Below are 20,135 nucleotides of genomic sequence, written 5' to 3'. Positions count from 1 at the left end.
AGAAATGCTAAACTTCAATGAAATTGAATGTAATATGATTAACTAAACTACTTCGAATATTTATCAATCGTTGCTAAATTGTTATTTTGAATAACTACTTCGAACTTCTGTTGTGCGTTAGAGAATGATTCTACAAATCCTAATCCAAAGACTTTCAAGGTTCTTCATTTCACTATACCTACGTATTATAAAACATTTAGAGCATAATCGCCCCCACCCTGAGAACAAAACAAGTCGCTTGGGTGATGACCTCATCATCTCTCCGTCCCTCCACCCGAACACTTCGCCTACGCCTTTCTTTAACAAAACCCTCCTGCATTGTCTTGTTACCTAATAATACAATGGCATCCTACGGGTTTCTAGAGAGAGAGCTTTCCGCTTCGTCGCTTCGCGCTCCCTTTCTTTTAACATCCCTTTTCATTGACCTATTACGTGTGGGACGTCTTTCACTTTCACTGTAATCTATGCAGAAGCGGTAGACTCGCTATCTGTACAAAACGAGATACGAAACAACCCGGTATTGCTTAGAGGGATATTTGCTTTCCTGCTCAGACTTTCACTACCATTTGAGTGTACTTCTACAGGAATTATTCAACGACAACCGACTCTCATGGTTATGAAAAGAGATTAAACATTTTCAAGGAGAAAATATCAATACGATACATATTTCTATTGGAGGAGTGAAGCTAACCATTAGAGCTCCCTTGATTACGTGGACAAGGAACGGACGCCTTTATCAGCATTCGTCGATAACCGAAAGTGGTATTAACGCACCGTCTCTGTTTCTGTAGACTGAAGAAACTACAAACATCGTCTAAGTGAACGATTTTACATATCCCCACAAATTTGTGATTATTCAACATTTTCGTCAAAGAAAATAAATTGTTGTCCTCGTCATTTCTTGACAATAGGAACGTTTCTTTGATCTTTTATGTGAATCATCTCCACCCTTCAAGGATATGAGAATAATCTGAAGCTCTTTTTGGCATTATGAGTTCTGCAATAATTTGAAAGTGATCTATTAGTCAATCTTTTCCAACTGAAATTGAGTTTTCTACAAAACAACTCTTACACAAGTATCGCCTCTCAACACCACCATGTACGTATGGACTACTCTTGATGCGCCATCAGCACTAATTTTCATCGTGGGGGCATTATCGCTTTTAGTGCCTCAGTCCTGTGGATATCCGACAGGGGCCCCTGTGGATTCGAACCCTGAGATCTGTAGCACCCTGACACCTGGCCACGGAGCCACCCCACAGACCACACCCTCTCCCTTTACCATCACAGCAACAGTGGAATCATATGTTCCTGGTGGAAGTGTACCCTGTAAGTATACCTAATACTTGACAGTCAGATAAGAGAAGTGAATGACTTGTTATATGATTGAAATTTGTATTCTTCTGCCGGTTCATACTTTTTCATTTTGTATATACTTATGTTTTCGTACGTTATAGAAATTCTACAAAATTTTCATTATTTTCCTCTTCTTCCTCCTCCTCTTTTTCTTCTTCTCCTTCTCCTTCTTCCTTTTCTTCTTGTACTTATTATCATTTCTATCATCAGTTTAATGTTATTATTATTATCTTTAATAAATAATTCTTTTATTTTCTTATCTGTCTGTAAATATTACTATTTTAACTTATTAATTTTTATACATGTCTGTAAGGGACCCCACCGGAAATAAGCTCTCGAGCTTTCGTGGGTTATCCTGTTCAAGCTGACTTAGATCTGATCTGTTATTATTGTATATTGTTGTATGTTGGAAGCTTGTCGAATAAAAATCAATCAATCAATCATAATAACCCTAATGCATGGCCAAAGAAGGAGTTAACATATTTTATTTGTATTAATTAACGGAGCAACTGTAGAGTAACCCGCCACGAAAATTGACATGACGTGCGTAGGTTAATTAACTATTTACCAATGGAGCTAAGTATAAACAATTAAGTTTCTTAACCAACCCTAAACTGAATCCTAAACAAACAAACTTACACTAACCGTTATTCTAGGCGTTGTCCTGTCATTTACATACACCCAAGGTTGAAGTGTTCTGGAGTAAAGCCGAATCGCCTCTTCTTGTAGATTCTTCTCGGTGTCACATCATGCAGGAACTAAACGGAAACAAAGTCAAACATAGTGCACACGATAGCTTAAATTACTATTCTAATACAATTATATTGTCTATAAAAATGATATTAGCTCAAACTCCGAAAATATCCAGGAAAACATGGTAATGTCCTAAAGGAAGAATTTGTGTGTAGCGCAACAACACTTTTAATATTATCAAACCTTTAACCTGTAAGTTATTCCATCAAACATTTGGAAAAAGGGAGTGGCGACAAAAGAAAGCCATGAACTCAGTTGTTAAAAGGTAATGGAGTCAGATTAATTACTTGTTAATTTGATATAATGTTCATGATATCCTGCCAGTGTCCTTGGCATAGTTTGCATCGGTCAGCGTCTTCCAGTCACCTGAATCAGAGGCTAAAGACATACACACAAAACAGAAGGAACATCTGATCTTATATCTTGCATTTTCCTCACATCAATGTGGACATTCGATGTCAATCTTCGACGTATCTAGGGAGTCTCATTAACATGATAATTGACGTCAGGAGGATGTTACCTCGGATGATTACACACAGAGTTAACGCCCTTCTTGCTCCCAAACAGACGATGTAGCCTATTGGAGATTACAGAAGAAGAATGGCATGAACAGGAGAAGAAAAGAGAGAATAACATGAAAAGAAGAATTAGGAGAGAAGAAGGAGCAGAAGAACTTCTTTTTCAGTCTGATGGATGCATTGTTATATATGCATCAGGAGGAGGAAGTTTGGTGCGAGTCTTAACTACCTGTTACATATCGTGATAATACCTTACAGTATAGCGGAAACTACCGGACAAAAGTATAATGCCACAGTGAACAAAGCTAGGTTGAATGCATGAGAAAAAGTGAAAGGGCCTTAAGGAAACGAGTCATGGCTGACTGACGTAATTTGTCTGTGCTCATGACCGATGACTGATGCTTCTATAACTCCGAGGCTGCTGATGGAGCGGAGGAAGAAGAATAATAATAAGAAGATGACAATCCATTGATTTTTGGAGGTTCTTCCTCTGCGTGGGCATTAATCTGTAATTGAAATACAGTCAAGCCTGTCTATAGCGATATTTTCAGTGGGGGCACCCTTTTGCACACACAAATCATTCCTCGCAAATCACACACATTAAACAAATTGAGGGGAGGGGGGGGGGGGGGGGAGATTCACCCCCCACCCCGCTGCGTACGCGCCTGTCGACATTTATCAAATCTGCTGAGGACTGCGAAGGATGCATTTTGGATAATAGAATGAAGCCATATTTATCTCATTTGTAAACATGGGTGGGCTTTCGTCTCACGAGTGAAGAGTGCCCATAATTCCTCTTTATGGAAATCTAAATCATGTTTGTTGTAGTGACGTACATTACAAGTTGTTTGTTACTAGTATCCGAGTATTCAATGGCCGCTTGTATGAAGAGAGACGAACAAACAAAACATTCGTCAGAGAAAATGTCGAATATTGACTATGTCTTCCATCAACGCAACGGTTGGTGTCACAGAGAATAGCCCATCTACCAATATTATAATAAAAATTAGATTTTATTTGATATCTAGACAGGTGTGTCAAACCCTAATAGGGCAGAGGGAGGGGGGGGGGGCGTCATGCCCCCCCTCCACGATTTTTCTGATTGTTCGGGAACGCATAAGGATGGTGCCCCGCCGCTCGCTGACTTTTTCCTTTCGAGTCTTGCGCATCTTTTAAAACAATCTTTTTGAAAATCGGACCTACAGTTACAAGGTCACGTGACCTTTTGTCTTCGCATGTCAGTCCGAAAATCGCTCATTTTCGCGATTTGTGTACAAAACATATGGAAAAGTCATTAGTCCTAAAAATAGATCAAACATTGGTAATTGGGTCTTGTTTAAAGTTTAGGTGGTTGTTTTGGGAGTCAAAATCAAGTCAAGTTAAAAAAAAAATGAAATACTTAAGAAATTATCAAAACAAGAGATAACATAAGGAATAAGCTGGGTCTTCCAATTTTTTTGTTGTATTATTATTCCAAATAGTCTAATAAATACATGTAGTGAAAAAGAATACTTAAATATGAATGATATATGATTTATGGGTAAAAGTTTTGTATGACCTTATTTGCATAAATCTCCATAAATATGCAAATGAGTGAATTTTTCAAAAAAATTGAAATTATCATAGTATTCTATACACTTCACTTGACATGCGTGCAAATTTTCGCGGAGATCGGCCGTTTCACGGCCGAGATCTTAAGGGGGGGGGGGCCATAATGCCCCCCCCCGCCGGCCGTACTAAGACCTCAAGTAGCCCGGCCTTTTTATGGTTAAAGTAGTCACCCGAAGAAAATCATCTCTCAAAAATGTTGAGATCCAGATTTTCTGTCTTTAGCGGTCCTCCGTAGAGCGTCAAGATTCATGACGTCACATGCGAGACTCGGCTAGTCACAAAGCAATTTACGATTTTTCTCGATATTTTTTTGGATTTTTCAGCAAATTATTCGTGTTTTTCAAGAGAAAATATTTCCATCCATAATCCATTAATAAATTGTCCATAATTATCAGTTGTCGTGAATTTTCTTCGGGTGACTACAATTATACTGTCCAACCAAACATTGATTCATATCGATGTTTGCGTATGTAATCAGTAATGTACGTATGTGAAAGAAGTAGCTGTTTAACGACATATTTTAGGGATGTCCGATACAATTTGAACTCCTTTAAAGGTACTATGTCCCATTTGCAGGCCAAAACATGAAAATGATAAATTTCAACGGCATTTGAAAGACAATACTAATTTAGAACTTCCTGTAAAACGAAAGGGCTTGAAAAAGAATTTTATTGGGAAAATAACGACCATTAGGTAATGGTCTGATTTTCAGATCCTTTTACCGAATGGTTGTTGCACAAAGATTCAATTAGTTTAATTTTGGCCATTACAGGTAGGGGGTTATTGATGTAGACAAATGCTCATGCACCTGTTACAGCTCATGTTAGGTATGTTATTACCAAAGAAAAAAAAGATGTCTGTCAGTCACTCAGTGACGTCTAGAAGGTAAACGACTTTCCTTGCATAATTTTAATACTAGAACACTGCTAATATTTAAATTTCACAGATAGGACATACATGACATACTCATAATTCCTGCAAAGTTCTACAGAATTTGATGTTGGCTGCAAAAGGGACATAGTATCTTTAAGACAAGAGTTTAAATTTAACGTTTACAGGTAGACCATCTATAATCAAGATGTATATGTTTACGTCATCACAGTTTTGGCATGTTATGGAAAGAGAACGTTAAACAAGTGGTCTAAATGAGCCAGGGGGTTCTCGAGACAAGATGTTAACGGAGTAAGTGCCATCATGGCGTAAAAGTCAGAAACCCCTCGAAATAGGAAAAATGCTGAATTTTATAAATGGTGATGAATGGATGATGATGAATTAAAGTTCTCAAGTCTAGCTGCATATGCAACACTGTAAAATCTCTGAAAACCACATTTGAAGGTGATCTAATTCGATTTTAGACGAGCATCGATTGCAAATTGAGGCCCGGTCACACAGCCCTCCACGGGCGTATCGCGGCCGAATCACGGCCAAAAATTTCTGCCCGTGAAGCAGACGCTGTTGGACGCTTTGAGGTCGCGATAAAGACGCGATACAGCCGTACTTTACCCGTCGTTACACGCGGTAAGAAATTCACACGCGGTTGGCCGCGCGAAAAAGTTTTGGGCTGCCCAAAAATTTAGACCGCGGGTAATCGCGGGCGGTACACGTGGTACACACGCGGTAAAGACGCGGTACAGACGCGGAACGAACGTGCTAGGACGTGCTACGGCCGCGGTTAAGACGTGGTTACACGCGGAATTGGACGCGAAATTTTAGCGGGTAATCGCGGGTGGAGCACGGTCATAGCACGTTTGTTCCGCGTCTGTACCGCGTTGTTATCACGTGCATTAGCGTGTGTACCGCGTGTAAGCGTGGTAGGCCGCGGTACCGCCGCGCTTCACCCGCGATAAGGACGCGGAACAGTCGCCGGCGTCTGTTCCGCGGGCATACCACGGGTAAACCGCGGGTAAGCCAATTTTGCACATTTTCCACCACGGGCAACCGCGGGCAAAAAAAAATCGCGAAATTTTACCCGCGATACAGACGCGAAAGGCTGTGTGACCGGGCCTTAAAAGGAACACGTACCTTTTGATTTGATTATCATGGTCATGCAGAATTGAATGATATAAATGAGCTATAGCTTTCATTAACCTGAGTGACCGTCAATGATGATTGCGGTGACTACGATTACAATGTCGAAAATGGTTAAGTTATTGATTTGTCATTGCCGTTCAATGGTTTGTGTTGCAGGACTATCCTATGGATAGGGCCAGTACAATTGTAGTGCCTCTTGAGCCCCTATAATTTTATCAGCCATAATATTTGCTGAATTAGGGCAAGTACAAGTTGTAATGTAATAACTGGGTAATAATAATAGCTGGGTAGGCCAGATTAGTAATAATACTGCTCTTCCGGGTCTTGCAATTGCAAGGGACCTATTTACACTTGGGGAAAATACCGGGCGAGGATCGAACCCTGAATCTCTTATATGACAACCAAGAGCCTTCTGCACTGAATGTAAAATAGTGCCCTGTGTCCCATGCGTTATCGACTGCTTGATTTGTTTATATTTCATATCTGATCACTGTATTAAGTTGATACGCCTACTAATAGTTTATGAACCAGATACATGTGTGAAATAGAATGACACATTTAAAGTCAATTACTTTGCAGAATGTCACAAATACTTATACGAATTTGACATCAATGACATCATTTCTTGCACAAGGCCTCGTAATGCTATTAACAATCATTGATATAACCCATGATATATCCGGAAAAATAACCTGAACGTCTGTGTAATAATCTTTAAAAAAAAAATTAAAAAAAAGGTATGAAGCTAACTTGTTTAGAATCATCTGTGAAGATTGAACCAGCGTGAACTTGGTTCAGACGGTAAGATGTGTGACCGGGAACATGTTTGAAATGTAACAAAATATGAGGAAACTCAACGAACTGAGGTGAAAGCATCAATACAGACACTAACACCATCCCTTTTCAGTATTCTCAGAATGCATTCTTCGCTCTCATTGAGAGTTTATTATCCAAACAAAACCCTGGAGGTCCTTTGCAAACTGGTCTATTCTTCACTAGACCCATGTTCTATCTTATTCCATTGTTATGTTTACGTAACTTGTTTAGAAAATCAATATTGACATGGCAGAGGCCTTTCGTCAATACATTAGCTGTATTAATCAGGACATGAGTTATATGGGGAACCCACATTCCTTGAATTAATCCACGACATAAGAAAAAAAGGTGTATTTTTACAAAGCCAAACCCACCTTGGCTTGTATAATGCTTCGATTGGTTTGTATTGTAGCTGCAGTTTGTTGCATGTTTCCTTGCAAATGGTTCTTGTGAATGTTGTGAATTTTGAAAATAAGTGTGACATTCACACTTTTTGTAACTTCTGAACGATTCTACCAAAATTATATAAATACATGTACAAGCACTATAATAATTCGGATTTTTTGTAATATTTATAAGCTAAGCCTGTAACAGACTCTAACTTGTCATGTACTTTAGTCAAGCAAAAACAATATACTTACACAAATATGACTGTAAATCACTTATGTGCACTTTCAATAGTCATAATGCGAATTGCATATGTTAGTTGTTGCTAAGAAGGAAAGTAGATTGCTATATATAACAACATGTAATATAATGCAGTTTGCATACTGACTGTTGAAATACAATTAATTGTAACAGGTGAATGAATAATTTAAATCAAGGCACTTCGCATGAAAGTTAGTTACATTACGAACAATGGCCTATTGCCTTCATTGGTGTTATAAGTGGATTATCAAGCAAAGGGCGGGGTGAAAACAAAACACTCTTAGCTGATGGAGAGCTAAATTTTCCATTTCCCCATTTTATGTTCCATGTTAAATCCTTGTTTATTTGCTTTCAAGCAAAAGTTTTAAAAAAAAAGTGTTTCATACAGAAGACAAACCTGATCACGCTTAATTGTCATTGCTATTGAGAGACTATCTTACACTGTATATATTTCTTCCAACCCCCAGTGCAAATTGAGGCCGCAGAGGGGTCCAGCTACCGTGGTTTAATACTCCAAGGCCGTGAGAGGGGTACAACCACACCCATCGGGTCCCTCTTCCTACCCCCGAATAATGACATGCAGGTTGTCTCATGTGAAGAAAACTTAGATACGGTCACGCATACGAATAACGGTATCAAGCCGAGCTCGGCCACCGTCGTCTGGGTAGCGCCATCATTGGACGTAGGCGATGTCGAGTTTGTGTAAGTTTCGTTGATGCGTAGGTCTTTTTTGATTTTTTATAATGTTACAATGCCATCCCGTTGAAAAGCGCTTGTATCTGTATAAAGAAGTTAAATAAGTACTCACTGTCGCTAATAATATCTAAGTTAATATGTAAGTTTTGTTAATGAGTGTGTGAGATTGTGTTCATTAAAGCTAGATGATTACCTTCACGAAAATATTTCTCAATGAAAAAGGATACTTGGTGTATTGATTTCTTATAATACCAAAATGTCATCCCGCTCGAAAAAGCGCTTGTATCTGTATAAAGAAGATAAATAAGTACTCACTGTTGCTAACATATTTAATAAAACTTGATGATACCCAAAACATCAAAGTCAGTCATCGATAAATATATTGAACATGCCATTGTTTAGAAAATGACCAATACCTTGTGTGTAAATCTACTTGAAGCAGTAGAATCAAAGCTTTTAAGATGTAGTATTTTATTCACAATGCGGCTTTCGGCTTTCACGAATTATATTTATAATTATTTGTATATTGGTATTAGCTTCCCTCTTTGTTCTCCTACATAATAACTTACTAAATAAATAAACAAATGAGATAGATATGAGTAAATTTAGTTTTTAGTATCTGAGTAACTTTTAGTACAATTTATTTGAATGATGATGCAGACCGCTAATCTCACCATGTCTTGCCCTACAGTGCAAGCTTCGTATCAAGTTCCCAAGTGTATTGGGTTAACGTCAAATCAATGCCTATCTACGGACCCAATGGACCAGACCCCACGGATCCCCCCATCACCGTTGATCCTATACCAGGTATATATGTTTTTTTAGTTTAGCCTTGACCAGATTAATAATAACAATATTCATCTTTTATATAGCGCTTAATGATAATAATAATAATAATATATAACATTTATTAGGCGCTTAATACAGGTATATCTCGGACTTCTCTAAGCGCTTTACAGATATACTTTTACCCCGGTCATTGGATTCAGTGCTGTGTGCACAGTGTGCAAAATCTCCATTCCCTGGGGAGCATTCCAGCCAGGCGTTACTTGACGCTCTAAAACTGTTTGACAAACAATGACGGTCGCATCCTACCAGGTACCAATTTTAACACCTGGGTGGAGAGTAACAAGTGTATGTTAACATCTTGCCAAAGGATATTAATGCCGTGTCGGGATTCGAACCCTCGACCTTTGCATCTCCAGTCAAGCGCCTTAAACTTGGGTGCTCCGATACATGCTCAAGTGATATATATTCCAGGCTTGAATTGAATTGAATCTGTTCACCATTTGCATACACAAATGTAAAGTCAAAGAATTCAATAAAATATTACTTACGAATATGGACTAGACAATGCAATGGAAAATACACTAAAGGAAATTACTAAGTGGTTGTATCAACACAAAAGTACAGAAAGTTATAGATAGATGATCCTAAACAAATACAGAAACTTACATCATTTCATAGACTTAAAACAACACTATAGTTTGTTTGATTTTTATCTTACCATTTATGTACCGCTCTTTATCACTTGTAGTCATCACATGTGAAGATAGACCATGCTTGAATGGCGCAACCTGTTTCTCATCTAGTAGTGGTGCAGGATTCGTTTGTTTTTGCGCAGATGGGTATACGGGAGATGTCTGTGGCACTATGAGTAAGTAGACATCATAGAATCTTTAGAGTTCAAGTTATTAAAACAATATTTGCAAATCAATCTCTATCTTAAAATTCCGTTGGAATCTGTTTAGGGTAAAATTGGGGAAAAACGGTTAAAACATCACTTATCCAATAATGATTTCATCACATTTTTAGCATGGATTTACACAAGTGATTCTTCAGCCACGAATTAAAAAAGAATTGGTTAAAGAAAGTCTTTTTTCATTGAATATAACCCATATATCCAAATTGTATTTAGCTATTAAAAATTGATGTAAACTATGTATTTATTTGGAAATCTGGGTATTTGATAGAACTGGCATTAATGTTCCGACTGAATCCGGATATCAGTAATGAAATGATACGGGAAAAGTAACGTCAAATATGGAGCAAATATTTAAATATTGTAAAAAAACAACATTATATTCAATGCGTTACCAAATGTAGAGTGATTTATTGGCATCATGACAATGAACGGTAGGGAACTGAAATTCTTCTTAACTTCCTAATTTCAAGACCTCCATTAACTAGAAGACAATGAGATTGCTGCCATTATGATTTTTCTCGTTTATCTCATTGGTATTATTCTAGCTGTCACGTGCGCCGATGACCCTTGTTTGAACGGCGGCACCTGCTTCACGGCCAACAGCGGCAACGGTTTTGTCTGTGCATGCGCAGATGGATGGACTGGCGATACTTGTGAAGCAAGTTGTAAGTTGCTGCACATCTAAAATAAAGATTATTACGTATTCAAAATATATGTTTCAGACGTGCACAGTCTTAAAATTAGTTAATCTTATAGTATTTGAACGAATAAAGTTTATTCTGCTCCCCATATTGTACCTGACCAAGGTAAAATAAAATAGGACCGTTTAAGCATTTTCAAGGTGTAGACTTTCAAGCTTTCGAAGTGTAAAATTTGAATGCTTGATTAGAATTTTAATAATAATAAATCTTTGATAGCGGTCTTATAAGAATCTATTCATTTAAAATCTGACATTAAAACTACATATTCAAGATAATTATTTGAAAAAAGAATATTCGAACCGAAAGATGGTCAGATGTCATCTCTCTTTGCCTATTTGTCTCCACAACAATATTTGAAGAAAACGTTCAGTGTTTGTTTTAAACAAAATTGTCCTCAGCATTTATGCCGGAGCTCTTTGAAACGAATAAAGAATATCACTTACACAACTCCCAAGTCGTGTTTTTTTTAAAGTTCATGCTACCATATCATGTTCATGCCACCATTACATATTTTTTTTTTATTGGTCCTTTCTAGCTATTTCTTGCGCGGATGAACCCTGTCTGAATGGAGCGACTTGTTTCACTTCTAACACCGGCTCAGGTTTCGTCTGTATGTGCGCAGATGGATGGGAAGGCGACATATGCGATATCAGTAGTAAGTAGACGATATGTAGAACAGATTCAAATCAATCCCTCTTAGTTTATGCAAAACAATATTCTGTTCCGTCATTGGAAGACTTATTAAACCCATTTGGTTACAGTGGTCATACAATGAACATTTTTTTACATAAAATAATGTCGTTTCATATTATTAGAAAAAAAATAAGCTGATATAATGTGTTATGTTCCCTCTATCTACCGAGGATGAAAATCATATATATCGTTAAAAAACAACAACACCAACACCAACAATGCACTACATTGAAAATATTTAATCATGTTGTAAACCGATTTGAGAATAGATGTTTGTAATTAAAAACTCATATGATTCATTTCCTTTACGACTAATAGCAGTTATCACCTGCAACGATGACCCATGCAAAAATGGCGCGACGTGTTTCACATCCAACAGCGGTACAGGTTTCATTTGTAACTGTGCGGATGGTTGGACAGGAGATACATGCGAGACTAATGGTAAGTGGAATAACAAAAAAGTTCGGATTTAGCTTTGGAACGATTTTATGGTCAATCTGGGGGGGGGGGGGGGGGGGGGAGTGAATTTTAAATGTTTAAACGTAAAATTAACTATACATCTAAACAAGCAATGTAAACTTACTCATGATGATACCCAATACAAAAAGATGGGTTTTGTGTTGACCGTTGACATCTTTTCTTATTGGTCAATTGTAGCTATCACGTGCTCTGATGACCCTTGTTTGAACGGCGCCACATGTGTAATGCCTATCAGTGGTACGGGATTCACCTGTATGTGTGCATCCGGATGGATAGGCGACATTTGTCAGGCAAGCGGTGAGTGAGATGATACGGACCATGACTGAAGGTTATGGGTTTTGCTCTTACACAACTTGTGCATTTATTTGTTTAGGTTGTGGCCATTTTGGTTGGGAATTAGGTACACCAGATCATGCCATCGTTGTCTATTTACATAATAAAAACAAAGCCTTCCACTATAGAACAAAATCATAACATGTAGGTCTTGGGGTGTGGGGTTTGGGGCGTGATATTTCTTGGTGGCCTTTTTTTTTTTTTAATAAATGATTTTCATTTAACATGTTCCCCAATATGGATATTCAAATGTTATTATTTGTAAGTCATTTTCAGAATTCATACAATTATGAAATGATATACGTTGTCAGGAGTATTATGTAACAAAACATCGGTAATGTGTGGAGTTCCAACGTTTTAAGCACCCTATGCTACTTCACATTCTGTACGATGAATCACCCCACATAGCAAATGATTGTTCTCTCTTCTCATTGGACAATTGTAGCTATCACGTGCGACAATGACCCGTGTAAGAATGGCGCCACTTGTTTTACGGCCACCAGCGGCACTGGTTTTGTCTGCCTTTGCGCATCTGGATGGGAAGGCGACACATGCGAAACAAGAAGTAATAGTAAGTGAATGTTCGTTGTCATACAATACAGGAGAAGAGATAATTTAGATTAGTAAATATTATATTTCTTTTGATATAATATTGTGAAATGGGGCAATGTATGTATTGTATTACTCCTTCAATTATATGAATTCACTGAAAGTAAACAATGGAATAAAGGCTTCTATTATAAATCTTTCTAGTTGTTTATTTGTAATAATGGTTTGTGGCAATTGCTTAAATTTAAAATAGTTATATTTGCCTTAAATGATCTCATTATATCCAGTCCCTGTTCATTTATTTAATCATCCAATTGTCATTCGAATAATAATTTGTTCATTGACTTTGACGAAAAAACACGGTACGTAAATATAAATTTTTTCTTCATAAACCCAATCGTTCGTTCGTGTCTCCTTAGATCAAGATTACTGTAATCTTGATCTTCGGAGTAGTTGCTACAACCGGCCGTGTCAGACACGTTGCCCCGGGGTGCGAGATAGGACTCTTGTAGCGTGCCCCCATTTAAAACAATTATACAGTTACAGTTAACAATACATTTAATTAATAGTATGAAACTATTAAAATTACTCTCATGTTACGGGAAAAAATATTGCATATACATAATTATGAATCAATTGATTTGGTCGATCCAGTTAGATGGCACAAACACGGCACTACTGGACAGAGATCCTAATAATTACAGAGCTTGGTCTTGTTGCTCTGTTCGCCAGCAGTTTAAGGATATGGAATCCCGCGGCACATTACTCACAAGAGTTCTAACAAGCCAAGCTTATACAGAGCCTATAATAAGTAATGTCGTACATGTACCACCCACCCGATCGATCAAAAACTCATAACTCATAACTGAAAAAAGTAAAAAGAAGAAAAAACAAACACGAAATGGTAAACCATCTAAAATTTCATAGTTGTGATAAATATCTATAAAGATTTATCAAGCACCAAAATTAAATAAACCCAATGTAATCTCAACACTCTAATTGACTGATCTCTTTTCTCATTGGCTAATTCTAGCTATCACGTGCGACAACGAACCCTGTCAGAATGGTGCCACCTGTTTTACATCTAACGGCGGTACAGGTTTCGTTTGCGTCTGCGCAGATGGATGGTCAGGCGATACATGCGAAACAAGCAGTAAGTGAAACAAAAGATTTCCTGATAACGAACATGTGACTAAACATAAATATTTGGAAACATTTTACTTTTGAGAGGAACTTAATAAAAATGAAACGTAAGTTCCTCTCCATGCTACCACACACTCTAAATGACTGATTTCTCTTATCATTGGCTAATTCTAGCTATCACGTGCGACAACGATCCATGTAAGAATGGCGCCACCTGTTTTACATCTAACGGCGGTACAGGTTTCGTTTGCGTCTGCGCAGATGGATGGACAGGTGATACATGCGAAACAAGTTGTAAGTAGAAAGATAACCCTTGGCTATTTTTTGATAGACATATCACCAATAACAAGTCATTTTTCCAATACCAAGGAATGTATAGTTGGCGCATAAATTAGTAAAAACTTCGTATGAATGCCCTTTATCTGCTCATGTGCAGATTGTAACAATTGTAATTACTATTTTCTTTCAATGTAATTTTGTTTAACACACTTCGCCAAACTTAATCATTGTTCATTATCATTTTTTAGCATAAAAGCATGTCGCCAATACTTTTCATTTCGATCTATCTTTAACCAATAGCCACTACATGCGCGGATGACCCATGTTTGAACGAAGCAACTTGCTTCTCGGCCATCAACGATCTAGGTTTCCTCTGTGCATGCGCTACAGGCTGGACTGGCGACCTTTGCGAAATAAGCAGTAAGTTGATTAATTAAATTCATACACAAAAAATGCTTCTACTTTTGAAAGATAACATTTCAGCAATTACGTATTATTTAGTAAAAAAGAAAAGTTATCACTTATTTTCAAAGTTTCTATTATAAATGTATTTCAGTTTGCCCACATATCAGAGGTCCCCCCGAATATATGTATGTCTTTTAGCTCATTAAGTTGCTTTCGACTTTTGAAATTTACATTTCAGCGATTAGGTATTATCATCTATTATGTTGATAACTCCTCTGACAGTAATAAACTACCTTGCAGAAAACTGTTTCTTTTTTGCTCTATTAAATACATTTTGAATGAGTGAAATTAAGCAAAGCTCTTACTACCGTAACTTTATTTATCTTCTCATTGGTCAATTATAGCTATCACGTGCAATGATGACCCATGTTTGAACGGCGCCACCTGTACAACACCCATCAGCGGTAACGGTTTTACTTGCACATGTGCCGCGGGTTGGACAGGGGATACATGTGAAATAAGTAGTAAGTGAAATGGAATTAGATAAAGATCGAATTTGACATTTTTAATGTATACATACGCGCAACGATGAGGGTGGGGTAATTTTCTTGTATATAAAATCTCTTAGAAAATTATGTAATCTATCTAATTCTGAACATTCTAAAAAAAATTAGTAAAAAAGAAAGTTTAGCACTTATTTTCAAAGTTTCTATTATAAATGTTTTTCAGTTTGCCCACATATCAGAGGTTCCTTTTTTCCCCGAATGACTTGTTTGTTATTTAGCTCACTTATTTTGCAATTTACATTTCAGCAATTAGGTATTATTATCTTTTCTGTTGATTTCTCCTCTGACAGCAATCGAACTACCGTTCGAAAACTGTGTCTCTTTTGCTCTATTAAATACATTTTGAATGAGTAAAATTAAACAATGCTCTTACTACCGCTCTTGTAACTTTATTTCTCTTCTCATTGGTCAATTATAGCTATCACGTGCAATGATGACCCATGTTTGAACGGCGCCACCTGTACAACACCCATCAGCGGTAACGGCTTTACTTGCACATGTGCCGCGGATTGGACAGGGGATACATGTGAAATAAGTAGTAAGTAAAATGGAATTAGATAAAGGTTGAATTTGACATTTTAAATTTATATATACATGTTTATAATTAGTTGTCCAAAAAACACACAGAATATTTGAATTTATTGGTGTTTTGATTAAGAATAATCATGTAAAATAGAAGTGAGCTGATTTTTGTCCAAAGTATAAACAATAAAATAAAAAAACTGCGGATTATTATAACATGATATGTCATGGTGTTTCGTGTTGCTTATAATACTTATTACTGTCTGCAATGAAATATCGAAATCATATAATTCTGTACACATTTAGTGATTATTGATTATTATGTTAACATTAAATGTTTTATACTTTTATACACATTTCTAAGGAGGATTGTTGACAGGAATTGGATATACATCGTAGCCCTTCATATCTCTGCGTTTCTTCCCAATTCTGCCCTACATTTAATATGGAATTCCTCTCTTTTCATTGGCCAATTGTAGCTATCACGTGCGCTGATGACCCGTGTTTGAATGGCGCCACTTGTGCAACGCCACTCAGCGGTACAGGCTTCGTCTGTATGTGCGCAACGGAATGGACGGGCGACACGTGTCAAACAAGTAGTAAGTGAAATCAGACGGGATAAACTTGTATGGGTATTATATACCTCAACATATATCCTGATTTTGTTTCACAATCTGAAATTGCGTTTTATACAAATATATTTCTAGCGTATTAAAATCTTTGAGATTTTCATTAATTATTGTCCGGGAACATATTATATAAACATATGATATGTTTGTGACTAATTGAGGATCATTTGCAAATAAAAACAGAATTAAATCGAAGAAAATCCTTTTTAACGTTTCTAAATTTATTTTTGGGTCATACGATGAAAAGTGGGGTAATAGTCGTTTCACATTTTGCCAGGAGCGATACATTATACATATTTATTCAGCAAGGCTTCTTCACACTCCTTATAACTTATCTGTCTTCTCATTGGACAATTTTAGCTATCACGTGCGACGATGATCCATGTCAGAATGGCGCCACTTGTTTCAATTCCAACAGTGGTGTAGGATTCATGTGTGTATGCGTAGCAGGATGGGAAGGCGATATATGCGAAACGACCAGTAAGTAGAAAGGAAAATCACACAATGGGAAGAATATGAATAGTAAGGATTGTATGAAGTGATAATTCTCGTCCTATTTACGGTCTTTCATTTATTTGACAGTACTACCATTGTTTGAACAAATTTCCTGTTTTCCAATCTTAACACAATGTTCACTACTCTGAATGCAGTAAGTTTCTTTGCAATCTGCTTGAACGGTAAATATATGTACTATCAATAAATAAAGGTATCCTATTCTTTGTTCTTGTTGCTTTGACAGGTATTGATTGAATCTTATAATTTTGAACTTTGTTGGAAATATACGGTTATGCACGTACGCTATTCTGTAACGCACACAGAGTCTTTGTTTATGTTCTCATTAGAGTTGCTGGTTAATGTAGCAATATTTTCATCAACAAATACTTCCATATTTCAAATATTCTAACACTATATCCATCATTAGGAATTACCATAGAGTATTTTAGCGGAGATATTTTTGAAGTCTGTTTTTTAGAACCAGTAGCCTGGTAGACGAGCAAATATGACGTTAGCACTTATACCTCTCGTGTCCTTCACCGTTTCTTCTCACTATTATAGACTCCTACTGCCTTCAGAACCCGGGATTATGTCAAAACAATGGAGTATGTAGAGACAATGACTTCAGTATGTTTACATGTGCGTGTGGGGGCACTGGCTTTACGGGACCGCAATGTCTTATCAAAAGTAAGTGAGATGCCAATTTAAATTTTCAGATTGCACTGACACTGTAACATTACAAACTGTAATCCATTTATAACGTTTTTTATTGCCTTTTTATTGGCCCTGCTCTCTCTTTAATTTCAATTTCATGTGGAACAAGGGGAATTTTTCAGTACAGTCTGTTTACTAGTATAATTTCAGTTAATAATGATTCAATTCATAAATAGAACAACACGTATATACTGCAAGAAAGAACAATTTTCTGTAAATGATCGTCTATGTTATATTCTTTTTCTCCTATTATCATTCGAGTTCATTTCCTTTATACCAAATGTAAAATTATATCTACATGCGTTAACCTGATATTCTCAGGCAAATATGTGTTTCTTTTCTTTACATATTTCGTCTGATTTATTATAGTTTCTGTAAATAAAAGGTCATGGTAATTTCTTACACTTTTTGCTTTGAAAATTGAAAATTGTGATTAAAAAATGAAAAGTGGCTCATGCTATTCATAATGGTTAAAGGCTTTCTCGGTTCCTTTATTTCATTATAAGGGGGAGCGGACTTATGTATATTATCGCTTTTATACTCATATTTCGTAACAAAACAAATGGTATTGACGTATAAAAATGCATTATTTTTGCAGGAAGAATATATGTACCGCATCATCATAATGTATTCTGTATGGATTAGTTTTGGCTGCTATTTTCTATGCACATGCAGCATTTGTAGAAAGTAAATTATTTCATTGATTATTGCCTGGTGCTTGTAATCCCTTTCTCTCCTAAATATGTATCGTATATAAACCTTCTCTATTTTCGTACAAATTTGTTGTTCATTTCTTTCATATTGTGGAGCTATTCTGCTTTGTGTTCCTCATTAACGAGTTCAGTTTTGTCATTATTGATATTTTCAGTCATTAGCGATTCATGATCATTTGTTTGAATGTGAACAAAAGTGCTTTCTTCAAACGAGTTTGAATGTTTACGAAAAGAAAAAAATACAGAAAGTTGGATGTTCTCGAATTATTTCCACGGCATGGATAGTTTTACTTCCTCGTCTTCTTTCTCTTTGTTCATATTCTATTCTATTCTTTCGTATTGCGCCATTATTTATAAGACTCAAAAGGGCCATACAAAGAATTCGTTTTGAATATTCAAAGGGCATAGTAATTGTTAGCCGTAAATACTTAAGATATGCATTTGAAGTGATGCTTCAAATACTTTTGTAGAAATATTTTGTAGAAATATTTTACAATCAGTGCAATATAGGCTCAAATATAATTTTTGTTTTTCATTTTTAAATTACAAATTAAAACTCTCTACAGCAAAATGACGTGATATTTAGTGGCTTAGGTGATATGTAGGTCTACTGTGTTGGATTTTCTGCTTAATTAGTATCCCAAGCCTAACACTTAGCAAAACATTTTTGACACTATTTTCTCTTCTTGGTTTCATCTCTTCTACAATTGGTCAAATGAAGTTACCACGTGTGACGATAATCCGTGTCAGAACGGCGCCACATGTACACCGCCCATCAACAGGGAAGGTTACCTTTGCACATGCGCAGTGGGATGGTTAGGTCACACCTGTGACATAAGGAGTAAGTTGATTTAGTGATGTAAATATATTGTTACTTTTTGATAATCATGACGTCTCCTGGCAACCAAGAGGGCGTTAAATATCTTTTAACTAAAAATAATTTAGGCCTTTCTGACACCCAGCAGATTAAAGTATTTTTCTTTGTCCCAATAGTGTATATACTATGTTGTTCTACGATGGTGGAATGGACTGTAAATATACATTTTTGATAACGTGCAATGTGATCCAATGGTGATGTGAAATACTCTGATGTTCTAACATTGTGCCACACAAAGTAATAATATAAATAACATAGTTTTTTCACGTTGTTCATATGTATATATGTATTGCAACTCACAGTTCTGAGATTTATAAGTGCATTTGTTTAAAGACATTGTGGAAAATATTACGACACTGTATAGCTAAATTATCAGCTTCGTGAGAGTCATCAATTTCTTCCAAATCCATCCATAGAGTATTTGATATAGCAAATTTTACTCGCGTTCTGAGAACGCTTTAAAATTTGCTCTACAACGTAGTGTAAGGGCCGATTAAACAATTATGAAAACACCAATTATAATAATCATTACGTAATCCCTGCTTTCTAACTGAGTGGGTCTTCAAAGGGTTATGTGACTGTTCTAAATATGTAGCAGTCCTCATTTGAGAAAAATTTCCTTGTTCATGGACATCTTTTTATCTTAATTTTAGATTGGTGCGACCCCGAGCCCTGTCAGAATGGAGGTACATGTAGCTTCAATAATGCAGGAACAAGCTTTGTATGTGATTGCGGTGATGAGTATCTAGATGACGTCTGCACTATCATAGGTACGTACCTAGACCTGTCCCCTTCCTTCTCTCATTGCTTTATGAGGTCTTTCCAACTTAATAAGCCCAGTATTTATGTCTTCAATCTGTTTTCTTAGTTTACGCCTACTCATCAATTATTGTCTGCAGAAA

General features: G+C 36.6%; 1 protein-coding gene across 1 annotated transcript; it reads left to right on the top strand.

Annotated features, from left to right (window-relative positions):
• The first annotated feature begins 419 nt into the window (after nt 1-419).
• LOC754732 (fibropellin-1) lies at nt 420-20,101 on the top strand. Its single transcript, XM_030991297.1, has 19 exons — nt 420-1,329; nt 8,201-8,435; nt 9,121-9,236; nt 9,967-10,086; nt 10,680-10,799; nt 11,371-11,490; nt 11,847-11,969; nt 12,186-12,305; nt 12,787-12,912; nt 13,924-14,043; nt 14,208-14,327; nt 14,613-14,732; nt 15,122-15,241; nt 15,702-15,821; nt 16,285-16,404; nt 16,795-16,914; nt 17,491-17,616; nt 19,078-19,197; nt 19,887-20,101. Exons 1-19 carry the CDS (start codon nt 1,098-1,100, stop codon nt 20,099-20,101), a joined length of 2,613 nt encoding a protein of 870 aa, XP_030847157.1. The 5' UTR covers nt 420-1,097.
• The last annotated feature ends 34 nt before the right edge of the window (nt 20,102-20,135 follow it).

The sequence above is a fragment of the Strongylocentrotus purpuratus genome, unplaced genomic scaffold (assembly GCF_000002235.5).
Source record: "Strongylocentrotus purpuratus isolate Spur 01 unplaced genomic scaffold, Spur_5.0 spur5_scaffold_2, whole genome shotgun sequence".
Classification (NCBI taxonomy): Eukaryota; Metazoa; Echinodermata; class Echinoidea; order Camarodonta; family Strongylocentrotidae; genus Strongylocentrotus; species Strongylocentrotus purpuratus.
Note: the sequence above shows the minus strand (reverse complement) of the source record. Positions and strands in the feature narration are given on the sequence as shown.